General features: G+C 56.0%; 2 protein-coding genes across 3 annotated transcripts; one reads left to right on the top strand and one right to left on the bottom strand.

The window, feature by feature from the left end:
• On the bottom strand, positions 1 to 3,752 carry PRR29 (proline rich 29). Its single transcript, XM_050715443.1, is given in 6 exon segments — positions 1 to 32; positions 191 to 296; positions 369 to 551; positions 1,821 to 1,936; positions 3,193 to 3,310; positions 3,675 to 3,752. Coding segments are annotated over 6 exon segments (633 nt in total).
• A 5,120-nt stretch (positions 3,753 to 8,872) lies between these two features.
• On the top strand, positions 8,873 to 18,368 carry LOC118258294 (vasoactive intestinal polypeptide receptor 1-like). Of its 2 annotated transcripts, none has more exons than XM_035566955.2 (13): positions 8,873 to 8,962; positions 11,055 to 11,178; positions 13,959 to 14,066; positions 14,971 to 15,080; positions 15,254 to 15,351; positions 15,551 to 15,683; positions 16,248 to 16,401; positions 16,849 to 16,909; positions 17,143 to 17,209; positions 17,309 to 17,400; positions 17,549 to 17,678; positions 17,967 to 18,008; positions 18,276 to 18,368. In XM_035566955.2, the coding sequence occupies exons 1-13, from the start codon at positions 8,891 to 8,893 to the stop codon at positions 18,366 to 18,368; spliced, it is 1,284 nt and encodes a 427-aa protein (XP_035422848.1). In that variant the 5' UTR covers positions 8,873 to 8,890. The 2 variants fall into 2 exon arrangements, with proteins under 2 accessions (XP_035422848.1, XP_050571437.1); XM_050715480.1 differs by having other exon boundaries at positions 8,891 to 8,962; positions 17,967 to 18,034; positions 18,151 to 18,286.

Raw genomic sequence — 18,368 nt, 5'->3', positions numbered from 1 at the left:
TCACTGCTGCTGCTCCAGCATGTCGTAGTACTCTGCAGAGAGAAAGCGGGGCCTGGAGGGCGTGTGAGGGCTTGGACAGAGGGAGGGAGCAGGAAGGGCTCAGCCCTCGTCCGGATATATGGGAAGGTTGATGTATGCCTGGGGACATCTCCCATTGAAGGTAGGTGCTACGGGGAGAACTTGTCCTCACCTGATGATGGTGGGACATTGGCTCCTACGGTCCCTGTGGCGCTGGGGGGTGGAGGAGGTGGCACTGCGCTGGTGGAAAGGACCAAGGACAGGAGTAAATGCCAGCCCTCTGTATCCCATCTGGTGCCAGAGGTGCTGTCACACCAGGGGCTGCAGGACATGTACACACAAAGCAGCACCCTTGCTACTCACGGCTCCCCGTCCTCTGCTGCCATGTCCTGGTAGCGCATGACCACCGGTCCCCCAGCCCCAGCCGGGACTGGCCATGCCAGGATGGGAGTGGGACCGGCGTAGGGGACGTAGTGGTGGTGGAAAACCATGGCCTCCTCTTCCTCTCCGGTCTGCAAAGGCACCATGAGTGGCTGTGGGGAGGAACAAAAGGCAAAGAGATTCTGGGCCTGTCTTAGCAGCTGTCTTCCTCGGGCTCCCCAAGACAGGATCAGAGTCACAGAGCGATTGAGGTTGGGACCTTGGGAAGCCAACCGCTCCAGCCCCTGCTCCAGCCGGGGTGCCCAGAGTGGGGTGCCCAGGGCCAGGTCCCGGCGGCTTCTGGAGGTCTCCCAGGAGGAGCCCCCACAGCCTCTCCTGTGCCAGCTCCGCCACCGCCAGGGCACAGAAGCACTTCCCAGCAGTCAGAGGGCATCTCCCGGGCCCCGCTTCGTGCCCGATGGCCCTGGGCCCGGCTCCGTCCTCCCCGCAGGGATTTACGGGCACGGCTGGGATCCCCCGCAGCCTCCCCTCCAGGCTGAGCAGCCCCAGCTCCCGCAGTCTCTCCTCCCAGAGGACCTGCTCCGGTCCCCCCACCTTCGTGGCCCTCCCCTGGGCTCTCTGCAGCCTGCCTGGCCTCTCTGGTGCCAGGGGCCCAACAGCGAGGAGCAGAGGGGCAGGATCCCCTCCCTCTGCCTGCAGGCGATCCTTCGCCTGGTGCAGCTCAGGCCACCACCAGCTTTCCTCGCTGCAGGGCCCGCTGCTGGCTCCTGCTCAGCTTGGGGCCCCCCAGGACCCCAGGGCCTTTCCTGCAGAGCCGCTTCCTGGCCGGGTGCCCCCTCAGCACTTCTCCTGCCTGAGCTCCATGAGGTTCTACATGGAGAAACAATACAGGGGCATTGCAACCTGAGATAGGACCCCAAAATGCTGCCCACGGCATCTGAGCATTGAGCAGCCACATGCAGGGTCCAGTCTCCCCCAGTATAGTGAATTGGTGGGTATTGGGAGTACGTGCATGAAAGAGGCCAGCTGGCAGTGAGCAAAGCAGCTGCCCACATCCCACCAAGAAAGCAGCATTTGTTTCCCCCCCATGGAGATGAGATGTTTCATGTAATTTTGGTTCGAGATGGACTTTCAAATGAATGCCCTCGCAAAGCTGTTCTGCCTAATGAGCAGTGCTCAGCCTTGCTGCTCAGCCCCGTCCTGCACCCTGCCCACGCCTGGCGGACCTCGGTTCTTCCCAGCTGCACTAAATCCCCTCCAAGCAGCCTGGATATGATCTGTGCTGGGGGTCAAACCAGCCCAAAGAGCCCCAGACCCCCCAGGAGCTGCAGAGGGCTGTGAACACCCAACAGCTGCACTTCAGGGGTCCCATGCTGCTATGAAATGGGACCCAGGTGCTATCCATCCTCCTTGCCCCATACCTGGGCAGCAGCTGGAGATGGTCCGAACCCGAAGGACGTCAATGCCGACACAGCCAGGCTGTTCATCACCACCTGGTACATTTGGGAGTTTTGAATCATCATCAACTCGATTAAATCTGCCGGAGAGTAAGGGGCTCTGCGTCAGAGAGGGATTAAAGCGAGGGCATGGGAAACACAGCCACCGGCTGAGCAGTGTGGATGCAGCCCCCATAGGGTCCCTGCTGGGATGGGGTGGCACCACAGCTTGTCCCTATGCCAAGTACCAGGAGCCAAGCCAGACTGCCCCACGGCCCAATTTGGAAGGCCTACATGGCATTTAAAAATTATTTTGCTTGGATAAAGCTTTAAAATAGACATAGTTAAGCCTTTCCTTATTTGCAAATGTGATTAAACATCTGGTCTGGCTTGACGAAGGCTGCTCACAAAAGGTGATTAGCGGTGCTGGAGGCAGCAGACTTTCCGCCCATTCGGAGGAGAATTGCTGTGGTCCTGGCAGTGCTCAGGGCTTGGCAAATCCTTCCTTGGCACCGGGGCAGCACTGCCAGAGAGCCGGGCAGTGGGCATGGAGTTGTGCGTGGGGGCTCGGAGCTCAGAGACCCCTGGGGACTCATAGTCCCCATAGGGACTGATGCCACCTCCAGTCCCAGAGCAAGTACCTATTGAGCAGGGCTCAGACCCAGGTGGCCATGCACGTACATGTCAGCATCTGAGTCCCCTTGGCTGGATGCCTGAGGCTTTAAAACACCCCCGTTAAAACATTGACACATCCCCAATGAAACATCACCGTTGACTGCAGGCATGAAGTTCCCCTGCAAGGTGCCTTCAAACCTGCTGGAGGATGATCTCCAAGACCCTGCTTTGTGCATGAGCTTCCCACACCAATTTGGAGCATGCCCTTTCCTCCATGTATTTTTAGACAGCTCAGCTTTCCCCCTCCCCACAGCATGACTTTGGTCATAATTTGCCCTGGGAGCCAAAATCCCTCTGGAACTGGTACATGTCCCCCTCTGTCCCACCTAGAATGGCCAAAGATCCCATATCACCCTGCCTTTCCCTGGTGATGCTCACAAAATGTTTTTTTTTGTTTTTTTTTTTGTTTTTTTCCAAAAGAGATCTCAAAAAAAAAACATCCCCCAGGAGCATCCCAGTGTGGTCCAAGCCAGCCCTGACTTCAAGTTTGGTAAAACCACCAAAAATTGCATCCTGTAGGGCAAAGACACCATCAAGTCAAGGTGTGGCCAGCCCTGTGAGGTTGCAGCCCTCCCCCCTGCCCCCCCCAGGTGTCACTCATCCTAAAGAGGCTGAAAAAAAATAAAAGGATGAAATTAAGATGGTTTTAACATGGGACTATAAGATGCCTGTGGTCACACACCTTCCCGCAGGTGTGGGGCTCTGGTGGGCTGGGCTAGGGTCCCAGGAAGCTGCTGGAGGATCACCACCGGCTGCTGGGACACCGGCACGGCGCCGTGGGGACATGGCACAGGTGGGAGCTGAAAGGAAGAAGGGGAAAGAAAGCCCTGGGGATGGAGGGTCTTGGAGGAGGGGTCAGCTTGTACTGATCCCCCTTTTTCCAGGGGTGTAGTCCTGCAAGCCCCCCGCCCCCAGCCCTGGGGACACGGCCCCGTGGTGCACAGTGAGTACTTTGCTTTTTGCAGGGGGCATTTACATCTCACAAAAAAAAAAAAAACTAATAAATAAAATCACAAACCAGCATTGCTGCTCCAGACCCCACCGCCCACCTAAAACCACCACCCCATCCCCTCTCCTCCCACCCCAGCCCATTTTCCCCACCAAACCCTTGCAAACCCTGACTATCCCCTTTGCCCAGAGGCAGAGCTGCTCTGCAGGGCTTACCCCTTGCGGGATGATGTAGGTCCCAGCCGCCGGGTCCCCCCAGACCCCCTTGGGGTCCCCCGCTGCCCCGACCTCCATGGCTCAGCCGAGCAGCACTGCAGCCGGCAGCTCTGGCTTGTTGCTATAGCTGCTGGGGCCAAACAAAGCCTCCGGCAGGTTTGGCAGCCACAGCAGCGTCCCCACACTGCTTTTCCCCACTGCGCATCCCCAGGACACCTCCCACCACCAAAGGGGTGGGACAGAGGTGTTTTGTGCTCCCCACCCCACACCCCATGGTGTTTCTGGGCCTGCAGGACAATTGTCCCTGCAGGGAACCGGGGTTGTGGGTTCATTCAAGCTCTGTATACTGGTCCTAGTAGCTGGGGAGCACTGGTCCCAGTGGCAGGGCTGCTCAGCCCCACATCATTCTCACCAGCAGCATCTCACCGCTTCGGGCACATGCTTTTGGAAGCTTTCCTAAATACCCAGGTCCCACAGCCCTGTGGTCTCCATCAATGCCGGCCGTTGTGGGAGGTGGGAGATGGCTCTGCTCCCATCTGCTCGCTGGGTGGGAGGCAGGGAAAAGCCAACAGGAGAACATGGACAGGGGGTCTGGTGGGATGCAGTCACCTGTCAGAGCAACTCTGGCTGCCTGGCTTGCTCTCAGCATGCCGCCCCTTTGATTGGGACGTATTGAAAGGTCCTGTCAAGCACTGGCAGAAAGCAGCTGGAGGGGCCAGAGGCAGCTGCAAAGCAGCAGTGTGTCCCTGCAGGGCTGAGCTGTCGCCTGCACCAGGGACTCAGGTTGGAGGAGCAAACACAGCCAGGTTTCTACATGGGAGCACTGGGAGATGGGTCTGGGCAGTGCTCAGGGAAGGCTCAGCTCTGCAGGGCTCAGCAGTGCCTGCCATCAGACGCAGCGCCCTGCCAGCACGCCGCGGCTGTGGGGTCTCTGTGGATGGAGGATGAAGGTCCTTCCACTCCATGGGATGTCCCTTGGTCCTCAGAGGCAGCGTGCCCCCATGCATGACCAGGGCACAGTGCTGCTGGGGACATCACGCAGGTGCCACCGCAGATCTGGTCCCCACGGACCACTTCCCCCTTCTGCAGTGACCAGCCACAGTACACCCCCCACACCCCTGCCCCATGCCAACTTGGCATGCAAACCCATTGCAAGGAAATTTTCTCCCCAAATGGCCCAACCTCCAACTGTCCTCAGATATCTTTCCTCCACCTCTGTGAGCTCTGGGACTGCTCTTCTGGGTGATTATTTCATCAATATAAAATCCAAAGTCCCCACTGTCCCTAGCATATAGGTCTGGGAACATTTCCCAGGAACCCAGCCTGGAACCAGCCCTGCTCATGAAGAAGGAACAGATCTCACCAAAACCTCCTGTCCTGCCCCAAAACAGCACCAAGACACCTCCAGATGGGCAGGAGCACCCACTCTGATGTCGTGCCTTAGCCCCCAGCCCTTGGCTCTAGCCAGGCTATTTTCTGCTTCATTACATTTTGCTCCGTGCTCCTAATTTCTCCAGGCCCCTCTGGATTATTTCACTGCCTTTTGTTATAGCTCCCAAATTCACATTATTTGCACATTTAATTACCATGCTGATTACCCCCTGCTTCTGGCAGAGCCTGGTGTGCTCTGAGCAGAGCCCGGGTATCCGTCTTGTCGGTGCTAATATTGTTCTCGTCTGTAGGAAGGACTCGAGCACTGGAGCAAAGGGCTGAGCCATTTGCAGCATAAGAAGAATTTCTGCTGTGCTGGGAAATCAAGGGGACGTGGTGTGAATGTTCTCAGACCTTTCTGGGGCAGCCTGAGCCCCTTTGGGGGTCTTATTGACTGCTCTTTGTCCGCAAGTGGGGGTCTGGTGCAATCCCCAGCCGTGATGCATCTCGTGCAGCAACACAGGGCAGGGCAGAGGCTGGGGCTCAGCTCTGGGCAGGCCAATGCTCATCTGCAGCCAGTCACTGCAGCACGTCCCTTTTTAAGTCCCCCAGCACATCTGCCATGAAGAGAGGAGGTCTGAGCATCGGTGGCAGCAGGAGATGCAGACACCATGCGCCCACCCACGCCTGCCAGCCCGGCTCTCTGTCTTTGAAGCGCAGCGCCATAGAATTAGGGCTGCGGGGATCGGCGCTGGGACAGGAGCGCTCATGGCCATGTGGGTGATTATAAAGTTCTGGCAGTGATGGACGCCTCTGTCCCCAGTAAGAACCACCCTGATGAAGCCTACCCCTAGGCTGAGACATGTACCACAAGACACCCTTGAGGATGCTCCGCAGATGTTTTTATTAGCAGCCCTCTTTTTGGCAGCTCCCGAGCCCTTCTTTTACTGTAAATCTGAATTTCTTGTTCTGGAAAGCCAAACCAAAATCTTCACCCTAATTAAAGCCCGAGGACAGGACTTCAACCCCATACCCTGCTTAGGGGAGGGCTCCACCAGCAGTGCCCCTTCCACTGGGTACAAGCAGGGGAAGATGCTGCACCAGGCATCTGGAGCAAAAGCAAGGCAATCCGGCCCCTCTGGGATGCCCAATGCTCTCTGCACGAATCCGTGCTCGCAAAGCAAGCAATGAAAGCACCACGGCTTCAACAAGCTTTGGTGAACCAGCCGAGCAGCGGAACATGGAGAGCTGGGGCGTGACGGATGGCACCAGGCTGGGAGCGGCGCTGTGCCACGCCTGGATGGGCTGCGCTCCCCTACAGCCCAGCAGCAACAACTGGGGTGACTGGGGTGGGCGGCCAGCAGGCAGCACGTCCCTCATTCCGCCCCAAATCGCATCTGGGACAATCCCCCAACATGAGGAAACAGACAGCGGGCAGCAACCTTGCCTAAGACTCACGGAAGACAAAGGAAGCCAGATGGAGGCAATGCATCCTCCCCTGTGCACTGAGCATCTAAACCACCCGACCAAACCCGGTTTGTCACTGCACATCAGGACAAACCAAGGACATGCAGTGAGGGCTCAGCAGTGTCTGTCCCCTGTGCTCCATGTCACATCATCACACGCACCTCTCGGGGCTGCTCTGCAGATCCGGGAGCATGACTGGGTGGAAGGATCTCACTTTGAAGCACAGTTACAAAAAAATAACACTTTCCTTTCCAGGAGGTCTTGTTCTGAGGTCTCTTCCAAGCCATCATCCAGCCACTGTGGTCTCACTCAGCACCATCACTGGTTGGTTCCTCCCAGAGCCCAAAATTGAGCACAAGGCTGTTGGCAAGGGCAGAGGAGGGGGCTGCCTGGGGAGGGGAAGGGCAATGCACAGCCCCCAGCATGCAGCAAGGGTGCTCTGCAGCCCCCCCAAACCTCAGCCGCTCCTTCCCACCCTGCAGACCAAAGCAGCCACCTCCAAAACTTGGCTGCTCCCCTCCAGTGACAAGCCCCGGTGACTTTGCCACCAGATGGCACCAAATAAGCCAGCCTTGTGGGGACACGTGTGGCTTGGGGACACGTGTGGCCTGGGGCCCCCACGACCAGCAGGCACAGCCTGCCTTCACCCTGCTCCTTCGCCCCCATCTCCGCCAGCACAGCCCGGGATTATTTGCACCGGTTATAATTTTATTTGGTTAAAGCAGTGTCTGACAAGGCAACCTCCCACTGCTTGTTTACGTGCTGTTGGAAAATTAAATGATTAAAATTGGGTGTTTGCATTTTGCTGGAAACTATTAGAAGGTAATGAGTCTGGCCGGGTCCCGGAGGCTTTTTGTGTCAATATAACTGCAGGCTCAGCCTTTGCTGCTCTGTGCCTGTGAGAGCAGCGGCGGTCACTCCTAATAATGTCGTACAAGTGGTTTTAAACATTAAGGGCCCATTTCCTTTATTTGCATTTTTAGGGGTATTTAAATTACATAGCAGTTATTTGAAAGACAAGGTGAATTATTCCACTAAAGCTTTTCCTGAACCTGCTTGCCATTCCCCCCCGATCCTGCCCTGGCACAAGGGACAGCACAGCTCCCCCACACCCCTGCCTTGCTCTAAAAGCACTAAAAGTGGTGAAGTTTGGGTCAAAATTCCCTGTGCTAAAGGGGTTGGTGCTTTCCAGCATGGAGCTGAGTTGTAGATATATATCCATGGAGAAGTGCCCAGGGCATGTCTGGCAGGGATGCTGCGCTGGGCATTTTGTGCCACCCCCTCTGCTCTGCACCCAGCATCCTGGTAGCACCCAAGCACCAAGATCACGAGCTCAGCCCAGATTAAAACCCTCCGTTTTGCACTTTGCTGGGGTTTCATGAAGCTTTCTGGAATACAAGGCAACCTGTCCAAGGACTTTGAGCATGCTTGGATGGGGCAGAGTTAAGTTTATCCTGTAGAGCCACCCGCTGCCAGCCACGCACCCATCTTCCAGCCCTTTCTGGGGTTTTCCCCGTTCTGGAAAGGGGATCAGGGGTGTCCCAGCCCACGCAGGTGAGCAGGCAGGATGGGCAGCTGCCTGCAGAGCCTCCCATGCACGCAGGGCTTGAAGGAGCATCCCTGCACTGTGTGCATGCACCCATCCAGGCATGCACACGCGTGTCAGGGCGTGTGTTTGCACATGAGTATGTGCACCGCCCCAGCACCACAACGTCCCCTCGGGGCTCCTCTAGCCCCAGGCAGAGCTGACTGGGGAGCAGCGTGCCCCTCAGCACACCCCCTGCACCCCAACCTGGATCGGTCCTGTCTGCACCCCCACTTCCCAAAGCCTTTGGACATCGGGTTTCCAGCTCAGCTGCATCCAAAGAGCAGGCAAGAGGACTCTGCAGCCCCCCCAGTGCATGCCCCTGGCCACAGCTTGGGGGGAGGTCCCAGGTCTCCGAGGGGTGCAGATAAGAGGGTGCTGGGGGCCGGGCCATGGCAGTGCCAGGCTGGGTGTCCCCCCCATGCTGCTCCTGGCATCCAGCCCTGTGCGTGGGGAGGGGGAGCGGAGGGTGGAGCCTGCACACTGCCAGACCCGGGAGCTGTGACATTCAGTCTGGCGAAGAGAAGGAGCCGTGGGCGCTGGGCAGAGCTGGGGGGACACTGGGAGTGGGTCAGGGCCACCCTCGGGGACCAAGCACCCCCTGAGGGAAAGTGGCTTGGAGGGACCTGGGTACAGGACGGGGCTGGGAAGGAGCAGGGGGAGCAGGGGCACCCCTGGGAGCTGGGGTCCCCCCAGTGCTGAGGGCTATGCAGGAGGAGCTGGGCTGGCCCCAGCCCCTTGGGGACTGAGCTGGGACACGCACAGACCGGGTGGCACGGGGCTGGCTCCGGCCATGGAGTGCCCGTGGCAGCTCCCCGGCTCCTGCACGTTGCTGCTCCTGCTGCTGGCGCTCCCGATGCTTCGGGTAAGTGTCCCCAGGGAGGACGGGGATGGGGAGGTCAGGGGGGCAGTGAGAGTGGCAGGCACCTGCCTGTGATGACCACCTTGGGGCCCACAAGCCCTGGGGAGCGGAGCACCCGCAGTCCTGGTGGGGTGGGTGACCCCACGGGGTCAGGTGTCCCCAGCATGTCCCTGTCCCCATCCACATCCCTCCCACTGCCTGTCCCCATCCCAGCCAGCCGGCAGCGGGGACTCCAAGCTGCACCTGCTTTCACAGCAGCTTCGGGGGGAGGATTTGCTGAAATGCAGCAGGGACTGGCAGGGAGGGAGGTGACGATGGCAGCACCCCGGGGCTGTGACACCAGGGCCACCAGCAAAGCTCAGGATGGGACGAGATGGTCCAGGGCACCCCCAAGGAGGAAAACCCCGTGTGTCCTGCAGGGCAGCTCCCAGTAACACCAGGCTCCCCAAGGGCTTTGGGTGACGAGGGGGCTTTGGCCAGTGCAGGGGAAAAGAAAGCAAAAAGAAACAGAACAGAAAGCAAAAAGAAAGGGAAAAGAAAGAGAAAAGAAAGGGAAAGGAAAGGGGTGGGAGAAGAAAGGGAAGGGAAGGGAAGGGAAGGGAAGGGAAGGGAAGGGAAGGGAAGGGAAGGGAAGGGAAGGGAAGGGAAGGGAAGGGAAGGGAAGGGAAGGGAAGGGAAGGGAAAGGAAAGGAAAGGAAAGGAAAGGAAAGGAAAGGAAAGGAAAGGAAAGGAAAGGAAAGGAAAGGAAAGGAAAGGAAAGGAAAGGAAAGGAAAGGAAAGGAAAGGAAAGGAAAGGAAAGGAAAGGAAAGGAAAGGAAAGGAAAGGAAAGGAAAGGAAAGGAAAGGAAAGGAAAGGAAAGGGGAAAGAAACAGAAAGGAAAGGAGAAAGGAAAAGGAAAAGAAAAAACAAGACAAGAAAAAGAAAGAAAAAGAAAAAAAAGAAGAAAAAGGAAAAGGAAAAGGGAAAGGGAAAGGGAAAGGGAAAGGGAAAGGAAAAAGAAAGAAGCAAAAGCAAAAGCAAAAGCAAAAGCAAAAGAAAAAGAAAAAAAAAGAAAAAGCAAAAGCAAAAGCAAAAGCAAAAGCAAAAGAAAGAAAAAGAAAAAGAAAAAAAAAAGAAAAAGAAAGAAAAAGAAAAAGAAAAAGAAAAAGAAAAAGAAAAAGAAAAAGAAAAAGAAAAAGAAAAAGAAAAAGAAAAAGAAAAAGAAAAAGAAAAAGAAAAAGAAAGAAAAAGACAAAGAAAAAGAAAGAAAAAGAAAAAGAAAAAAAAAGAAAAAGAAAGGTGTCAGAGGGTGCTTTGGGGCTTTATTAGGAGAGCGATGGCATCAGCTCATTTCCCACATGGGGAAACTGAGGCACAGCGCAGGGTTGGCTCTGAAGGGAGCACAGCCCCGTACCTGCTGCGGTGCTCCAAAGCCCTGTGAGCTTTCTTGGTGTTTTGCACAGCGGCCACCACCAAAATGCATTTTGCAGGCCAGGATTTTCCTTGCATATCTTGCATTCAGCAGGAAAAGGAAACGAAACTTCCTGGAGGAGGTGAAGGGGCTGCAAGAAGCAGCCAGGACAAGGCAGGGAGGACAGGACTCAGCTAAGCGATGCTTTAATTCCCATTTGGTCCATTTGCCCATCCTCATGCATCCCCTGCATTTTTGGGAGCCACAGGGTGTGCTTTTCCCTGTCTCATCACTTCTGCTAACAAAACCAAAACCTTGAAGGAGGAGGGCCGGGAAAGGATTAGCCATGCCTGAATAGGTGTTTTTTTTAATCTTTAACTACATGGTTCTTTTGCATCTGTCCTGCTGATGGGGTCGGCCCCTCTCCTTTTAAAGCCTCTGCACGACGTGTGCGTCTGGGCAGAGTGGTGCCCTTAAGCATCACTTGCTTTTGGAGGGAATTAGAAGTAATTGCGGCGGTTCTTTATGATGTTTACAAGTCAAACAGTAGAAAGCTAAGGAAATGTCAGGGTCTGAAAGCACAGCTACGTAGATAGGCTCTCCTGGGGCTGGCTGCAGTGGAAATAGTGAATATCGGCTGGTTTCCTGCCTGGTCAGGCTTTTTAATGCCCGGCGTCCTACCGTCTGTGCATTCCCTCCCCAAGGTGCGAGCGACGCATCCCGACTGCTCTGTCGTCCTCTATTTCCAAGAGCAAGAGGCTGAGTGCTTGGAGATTATCAGGAGTGAAAGCCAAATGCCAGCCCCCTCCACCGCCCCCGGGCAGCAAGGTGAGCGCAGCCCTCCCCACACGCAAGCACATTTTCCTAGGGACAAAGGAGAGGATGTGCTATGGGGGGCTTTGGATGAAAGTCCATGGTAGAGGGGTTGCAGCATCCTTGGAGAACCCCAAAATGTGCTGCTGCAGGGAAAGAGGGGGCTGAGATGGCAGCTGGGGGGGTTACAGGTGGGCAGGGAGCTGCAAACAGCCACAGAGGCTGAGGCCCCCCACATTTATGGCATGTGCAATAAAAGGATGACGTGTTCTGCCCCAGGCAGAGCGTCCTGCCCCAGATCTGCCCCAGACCGAAGCAGAGGCATTGGGCATGGGCACCGCAGAGCCCTGGCCCCTACCACAGGCATCGCACAGCACGGCGCCCCTTTTTGCCTTGCTAATTCAGTTAGTTTCAGTGCAAAACATGTTCTGAGCAACTTAATTTTTACATATCCGGGACTTTTAAACTGATTAACTAATTGAAGAAAAAAAAAAGAAAAAGAAAAAAAAAAAGAAAAAAAATAAAGTGCTGCTTTTATACATTTTTTTTAACTGCATTTCAATTTCCATCCAAGAGCAGCTTGGCTCAAATTCTGGATAAAAATTATCACCTAGTGAATAAGAAATGCGTCACTCAATGGATCTCATCTAATACAAATGTAAAAATGAAGTATCTCAATAAATGCATGTTAAGGTGCATAATTGCTTAAGTAACTGTGCAGAAATATAACATATCCTCCTGTTTAGCAGGGAAAAGCCAAGTTGATTGTAAAAGGTCTGTTGTGCAGCCCAGATTGTGCCAGCCAAGGAGAAGCAATCTCACTCTAGGAAAATAACCAAGAGCCACGATTACTTAAATTCAGTGTTTAATCCCACGTTTCCTGCTTGGCTGCAGCCTCCGCTGCCCACCTGAACTGAATTTATCCCTTCCCTTTGCTTGCTGGTGCCACCGTAGGGAGTGTCCTGCTGAGAGCTGGCATAAAGTGCTGGGGGGACACTGTCCTGGGCATGGTGGCAATATAGCGAGGACTAGGACAGGGACCTGAGGCTTCAGCATCATGCTGGGGAACCCAGCTCGAAACCTGCTTAGAGATCACTTTTGCAGTGCTTTTTCTTCCAAGTGTGTTGTGGTACTCGTGGTGTTGACTGCAGTGAGGTATTTGGGAAGAAATCACCACCTGGTGAGGCTTCTGCAGATCTCCAGGTGCCGGTCACAGCAGCACAAAATAGGGCACCAGCCCTGGCACATCCGCATACAATTAACCAGTGGAAATGTTGAGCTGCAACTTCCCATCAAACAACATTTTGATGGAAAAAGCTCCTTTCTGCCACATCAAGAAGAATGCCATGAGGATAGTGTTCTGCTCAGGGAAGTTTCAAAATCTGATGAACTAGGGTGCTTTGGGGCAACCCAAACCACAGCCGTGTGCTTTGGCTGGCGGCAGCCTGGGGACAGCATGCAGAAGTGGTGGCTCCTGGGGACAGTGTGGGGACACCAAAGCCACAGCAGCCGGCTGCAGGCATGGGCAGGTTTGCAGAGGCTCGCTGCTGGTTTTTCTGCTCACAGTTTTTTACTCTGTCCCTGCAGAAGTTGCCTCCACCACCTCTTCTCCATGGGAACGTTGTGCCCATTCTCCACAGTGCTTAGAAATGTGGTTTTTTGGTTTTTTTTTTGGATGCTGCAACAGCCCAGGAGAGGCAAACAGAGTGGGAAGAGGGATTTAAACCTTTTCCCCTGATCCCAGTGCCTTTACTCCCTGCAGAGCTCCTCTGGTTCCTGACCAGGCATCTCACAGCTCTCACCACTGCATACAGCAAAAGATGCGTTTATACAGTGGGGCAGACACATCCAGATGCTCTGCACCAACCCCCAAAAACAAAGGAACCCCTCTCAGCAACAGTCCCAGCAGATGACAAATGAAGACGTACCTCAGTGCTGTAATGCCAGCCCTGCAAAGCCCTCCAAGCCTGGCCAGATACCCCCAGCCCACCTCGCTGAAATCAGAGAAAACTAATTAGACATGTCTGAGTCCCCGTTCCCTGGCTGGGAATAGCTGTGGCTCCAGGTTAATAATGTATATCTCCAAGGTTAATCACGTACGTGTGCGAGGAGGGGAGCTGTCCTGGACGTGTGATGTCTGTGTCTCGTCCTGCTGCGCTGCAGCACTAATTCTTCAAGGCCCTGCATCTGCTCCGCTGTGCTCCTTTCCAAGGCAATTAGGGAGTCATTTAAACCCTAGATTAGCGCTAAAGAGGGGAGCACAATGTGGCTTAGCTAATTGCCCTCCAGCAAGTCTAGTGGTGCTTTCTCCTTTCTTCCTCCTTCCTCCCCTCTCTCTGCCTCATCCCCTCCTATGTCCTGGCAACTTTTTTGCAAGTGCTTAGAGAAAGGAGCACCTCTGGTGGCCCTGCTGCTCCTGGTGTGATGGGAGCCTCCCTAAGGGCATCCCATATAGGAATGAGGCTGCTGACTCCCCCAGGACCCTCCAAATCCTCCCGTCGCATCCCCTTCACCAGACAGGACTTACAGGGGTGGCACTTTGCGCCCTCCCTGCAGTAGAAATTCAGCTCAGGAAACCTGCATTATTTCAGGTGCCACCAGGGAGTTCCCAGCCCTTCCCTGCACCCCTTGGGTTGTTCCCAGAACTGGGATGCTCCCAGTTCCTGCTGGGTACAGCAAGACATGGTGATGGCCAGCTGGTCCCCGCTCTCCCGTTACAGCCACACCGTGTTTTTGTGGGGCTGGGGGCTGTCCCCCTCCCCAGCACGTCCCCTGATCATCCCGTCCCTTCCTAGGCTGCCAGACAGCGTGGGATGGAGTGAGCTGCTGGCCAGCTGTGTCCGTCGGTCAATCCCAAGCCGTCGCCTGTCCCGACATCCTCCACGTCTTCAAGAAGTCCAAAGGTGCGGGGCTCTGAACGCAGCCCCAGATGCTCATCCCCACTCGCGCGGATCCTGGTGCCGCCCTAGCCCTTTCCTCCGGTCCCACAGCTCCTGTCCCCTCTTAAAACTCGATGCAAAACACAACCCAAGGAGGGGTGGATGAAAGCAGAGACACAGGGTGCTGCCACACCAGGGATATCCCCAAGCCCCCTCATCACCCAAAGCATACTTTCCCTTGTGGGCAGAGCATTTGGGGGCATCATCCTCCAGCTGGGTGGCATCGGGCCAGTCCCCCAGCTGCTTGGTGCGCTTCTTTCCCCATCTGCAGACTGGACTAATGCACTTGACATGCTCAGTACAGCCCCGAGCCGCACGGGTGAAAAATATAGCACAAAATCATGATTATTTCAGGGCCAGAGCAGGCACTGCTGCCGTGGGAGCAGCTGCCTCCATCCATCTCGGAGGCAGTGGAATGCAAAGGAGAGCACCCAAATGGCCACCGGCTGCTCCCTTGGCTGGGTGTAATTGAAAAGGCGATGGAGGGTTGATGAATGTTTGCTTTAGGGGAAAAAAGGAAAAAAAAAAGAAAAAAAAAAAAAAAGAAAGCTTAGGGGAAGCTTGATGAATGGAGAAGTCCCCATCCACCATTCCTGTCCTCCCACTGTGGGCAGTCACGCTGGTTTTCGCACCCTGCCCTGCCCTGCCAGCACAGCACAGCACTGATGAGATGTGTTCGTGCTCCCGTGGTGCCCACCACCCCTCGCTGCCAGTGCCCCCATGCTGGTGGGCGTCCTTCTGGGAGGTGATTTTAGGCACCATCCCGGAGTTCAAGGTGTGGGTGGACATTTTGGGGGTGCTGGTGCAGAAGCCGGGGCTGGCATGAGGGGCGATGGTGCTCTTGTGAGGTCCTGTCCTGCCGCTGCAGCGCTGATCCAGAGGAACTGCACCGAGGCAGGATGGAGCCTCCCCAGCCCACCCTACTACAACGCCTGCGAGCTGGAGGACATCAGGAGTGGCAACGACACTGAGGCCAAGGCAAGTGGGTCCCGTGCTGTTGGGGTTATTTTGGTGGCCTCGTCCTTGTCACTTGGTGGGATCAGAGCTTGTTTGCATGGTTGCAAAAGGCAAAGGCTTCACCATCTCCCTGCCCATCGCAGATGAGACCCCCAGCCTGTGCCACCTCATTCGTTTGGTGCTTTCCCTTCCAGAAAGGCTACTTTGTCACCATGAAGGTGCTTTACACCTGCGGCTACTCCACGTCCCTGGCAGCCCTGTTCCTGGCCATTGGCATATTCTCCTGCTTCAGGTAGGGCTCAACGCTGGCTGCTCCGTGAGCTGGAGCTGGAGGCAAACCGTGAGCAGAGGATGGCTGCTCTCCACCTCTCCCCTCCCAGTGCTGCCAGCACCATCCCTGCACCACAGATGACCAGGGACAGACAGACATAAAACCCTCAGGCTGCCCTTTCTTCTCCTGCCTGGACACGGTGCATCTCTTCCACCCACAGGAAGCTGCACTGCACCAGGAACTCCATCCACATCCACTTCTTCACCTCCTTCATCCTGCGTGGGGCCGCCGTCTTCATCAAGGATGCTGTCCTCTTCTCGGATGAGTCCGTCGACCACTGCACAATGTCAACGGTGAGGTGCTGAGCCCTGCACAGGCACCGCATGTGCTGGTCTGGAGGGGTCTGGCTGTGTTTGCAGCAGATTTAGCACTGCAAAGAGAGACACAGAGGCTGTGAGTATCTCTGGAAAAGGCTTGGTGGACCTCGGGAGGTTCACAACAGCATCGCTGGATGGGTCCTGTCTGTGAGAGAACATGTTCTTGCCCTCAAAGCCATCCCTGGTCTCCAGCAGAGCTGTAGCTCTGCACAACCCCAGCAGAGCTCATGTGCACACAAACCTTGCAGCTCCAGATGTGCAGGTTTGGGATTGCCAATAAGAACAGAAAGGACACAGATACGACATCAAAGACACCCACAAATACAGGTTTCCAAAGGTCCTACAATAACTGCATAGTCCATGGGCCAAGCTGTGCAAGGTGCCAGGCTGGAGCAGTGCAGAATCCCTGGGGCTGCACTAGAAGGGCACCACGGGTCTCCTCGAGCAGGCGGACAGGAGGCCAGCTGTCCCCTGTATCCCCGGGATGGGGTCTGCCTCCCGGACAGCACCACTGAGCTTTCCTCCTCCCCATCCTCGCAGGTGAACTGCAAAGCAGCCATCGCCTTCTTCCAGTACTCAGTCCTGGCTAACTTCTACTGGCTGCTGGTGGAGGGCATGTACCTGCAGACCCTCCTGCTGCTCACCTTCACCTCCGACAAGAGTTACATCTGGTGGTACATCCTCATCGGCTGGGGTGAGTGCGCCCCCCCCCCCCCCCCCCAGCACATCTTCCAGCAAGGTCCCAGCAGTGCAGAACCAGGTAGTCACTGATCCTCAGATCGTCACTGATCCTCAGTCATCACCCAGACGGCTCCGCTGGTGCCAGACTTCACAGCATCTGCTGCCCACCCATCCTGGATGTGATCGGGATGGGGCACAGGCAAATTCTTCCCACTCCCCTCCTCTATCTGGGTCTGAAAACAGCCGTCCCAAGAGCCAGGTTGGGTGCAGGAGCTGGCAGGAGGGTGGCCAGGAGGTGACACACACACTGGCGCAGCACCATCAGTGGCCACCATCCCATTCTAAAACCAGAAGGAACCCTCCTGCCACCTCCAGGGCCTCAGGCCTGACTCTGACATGGGTTTGGGGGGACAGAGCCCTGGGGTGATTCCACATCCCTGCCCGGGTCCTGTCCTTGCAGGTGTCCCCATGCTGACGGTGTGCGTCTGGGTGGCCACCAGGCTGCAGTACGACAACCATGGGTAAGAGCAGCCACCCCTCTTCTTCCTCTGGGCCAGCTTGGCCATGTGTCCCCTGTGCAAGTCCAAGGGGACAAACCTCTTGCGTGGGAGGCTCAGGAGGGGAGAACTGGGAGCAATTTATTTTAATGCTCGTTCTATTTTCTGGTGGGACACAAAGACACCCATGCCAGTGGGGCGAGGGGTTGGGACCTGGGCTAAAAGGGAGTGGGTGGGTTTGTTCTCCTCTCCCGCAGCTGCTGGGATGACTACACAAGCCGGTACTGGTGGGTGATCAAGGCTCCCATCCTCCTGGCCATATTTGTGAGTATGTCCCCACTCCAAGCATCCCAGGGGGCCCAGATGGATGCAGGGACCCAACTGGGTCTCTGTGCAGATCCTGAGCCAAAGCTTCCATGGCAGGTGAACTTCCTCATCTTCCTCAATGTTACCAGGATGTTAGCGCAGAAGATAAGGTCCCCAGACATCAGCAAAAACTATAAGCAGCAGTACATGTGAGTACATAGCTCGGACAAAGGGCAGCTCCCCTCACCCTGGTATTCGGAAGGCCCCAGGGCTCCCTGAAGGAAGGACCATCCCCGGGGCCCCCGGACCGCTGCGACCACCCGCACTTAGCCCCACTCACGCCATCCCTCTCCACAGGAGGCTGACCAAGTCCACGCTGCTCCTGATCCCCCTCTTCGGGGTGCACTACGTGGTGTTCGCACTCTTCCCTGAGCACATCGGCGTGGATGCCCGGCTGTACTTTGAGCTGGTCCTCGGCTCCTACCAGGTGCAGATGGGGGAGATGGGCAGGTGAAATCCCAAGGTACCCATCTCATCTCATCCCATCCCATCCCATCCCATCCCATCCCATCCCATCCCATCCCATCCCATCCCATTCCACCCCATCCCATCACACCAGGAGCCCCCAGGATGTGCTTCTGGGGCTTGCGTTCAATCCCATACCTGTGCTGCCCGCAGTAAGAGGCACAGTGGGTGCTAAATGCAGGCAGCAGATGAGCATAGAGGGGTCCAGCCCCTTCTCTTGGGTGGAACAGGTTCTTTCTGTGCTTTTCAGGGGTTCCTGGTGGCTCTGCTGTACTGCTTCCTGAACGGGGAGGTGAGTGTCACCCCATGGCATGCACAGCACTCACCCTTGAGCACCACTGACTTGCACGTGGGCATGCAGACACCCCCAGGGGCTCACCCCAATGTGCATCACATGTGTGCAGCCGTGCCTGTGTGCACATGTGGGCATGCAGACATGCACGGGGTCCCCTCTTTCTTGCACCCCGACTCCACCCTCGATTGGGGTGCAGCTCCCACCCCTCCGCAGAGTGCTGGTGGGTGCCCCTGGAGCCAGCACCACTCCGTGCTGTCGCTTCAGGTCCAGGCTGAGATCAAGAGGAACTGGGGCAAATGGCAGTCGTCCATGGAGAGCAACGTCTTCAACCTGGCCACCCAAGACTTCACGGCATGA

This window comes from Cygnus atratus, chromosome 25, assembly GCF_013377495.2.
Source record: "Cygnus atratus isolate AKBS03 ecotype Queensland, Australia chromosome 25, CAtr_DNAZoo_HiC_assembly, whole genome shotgun sequence".
Classification (NCBI taxonomy): domain Eukaryota; kingdom Metazoa; phylum Chordata; class Aves; order Anseriformes; family Anatidae; genus Cygnus; species Cygnus atratus.
Note: the sequence above shows the minus strand (reverse complement) of the source record. Positions and strands in the feature narration are given on the sequence as shown.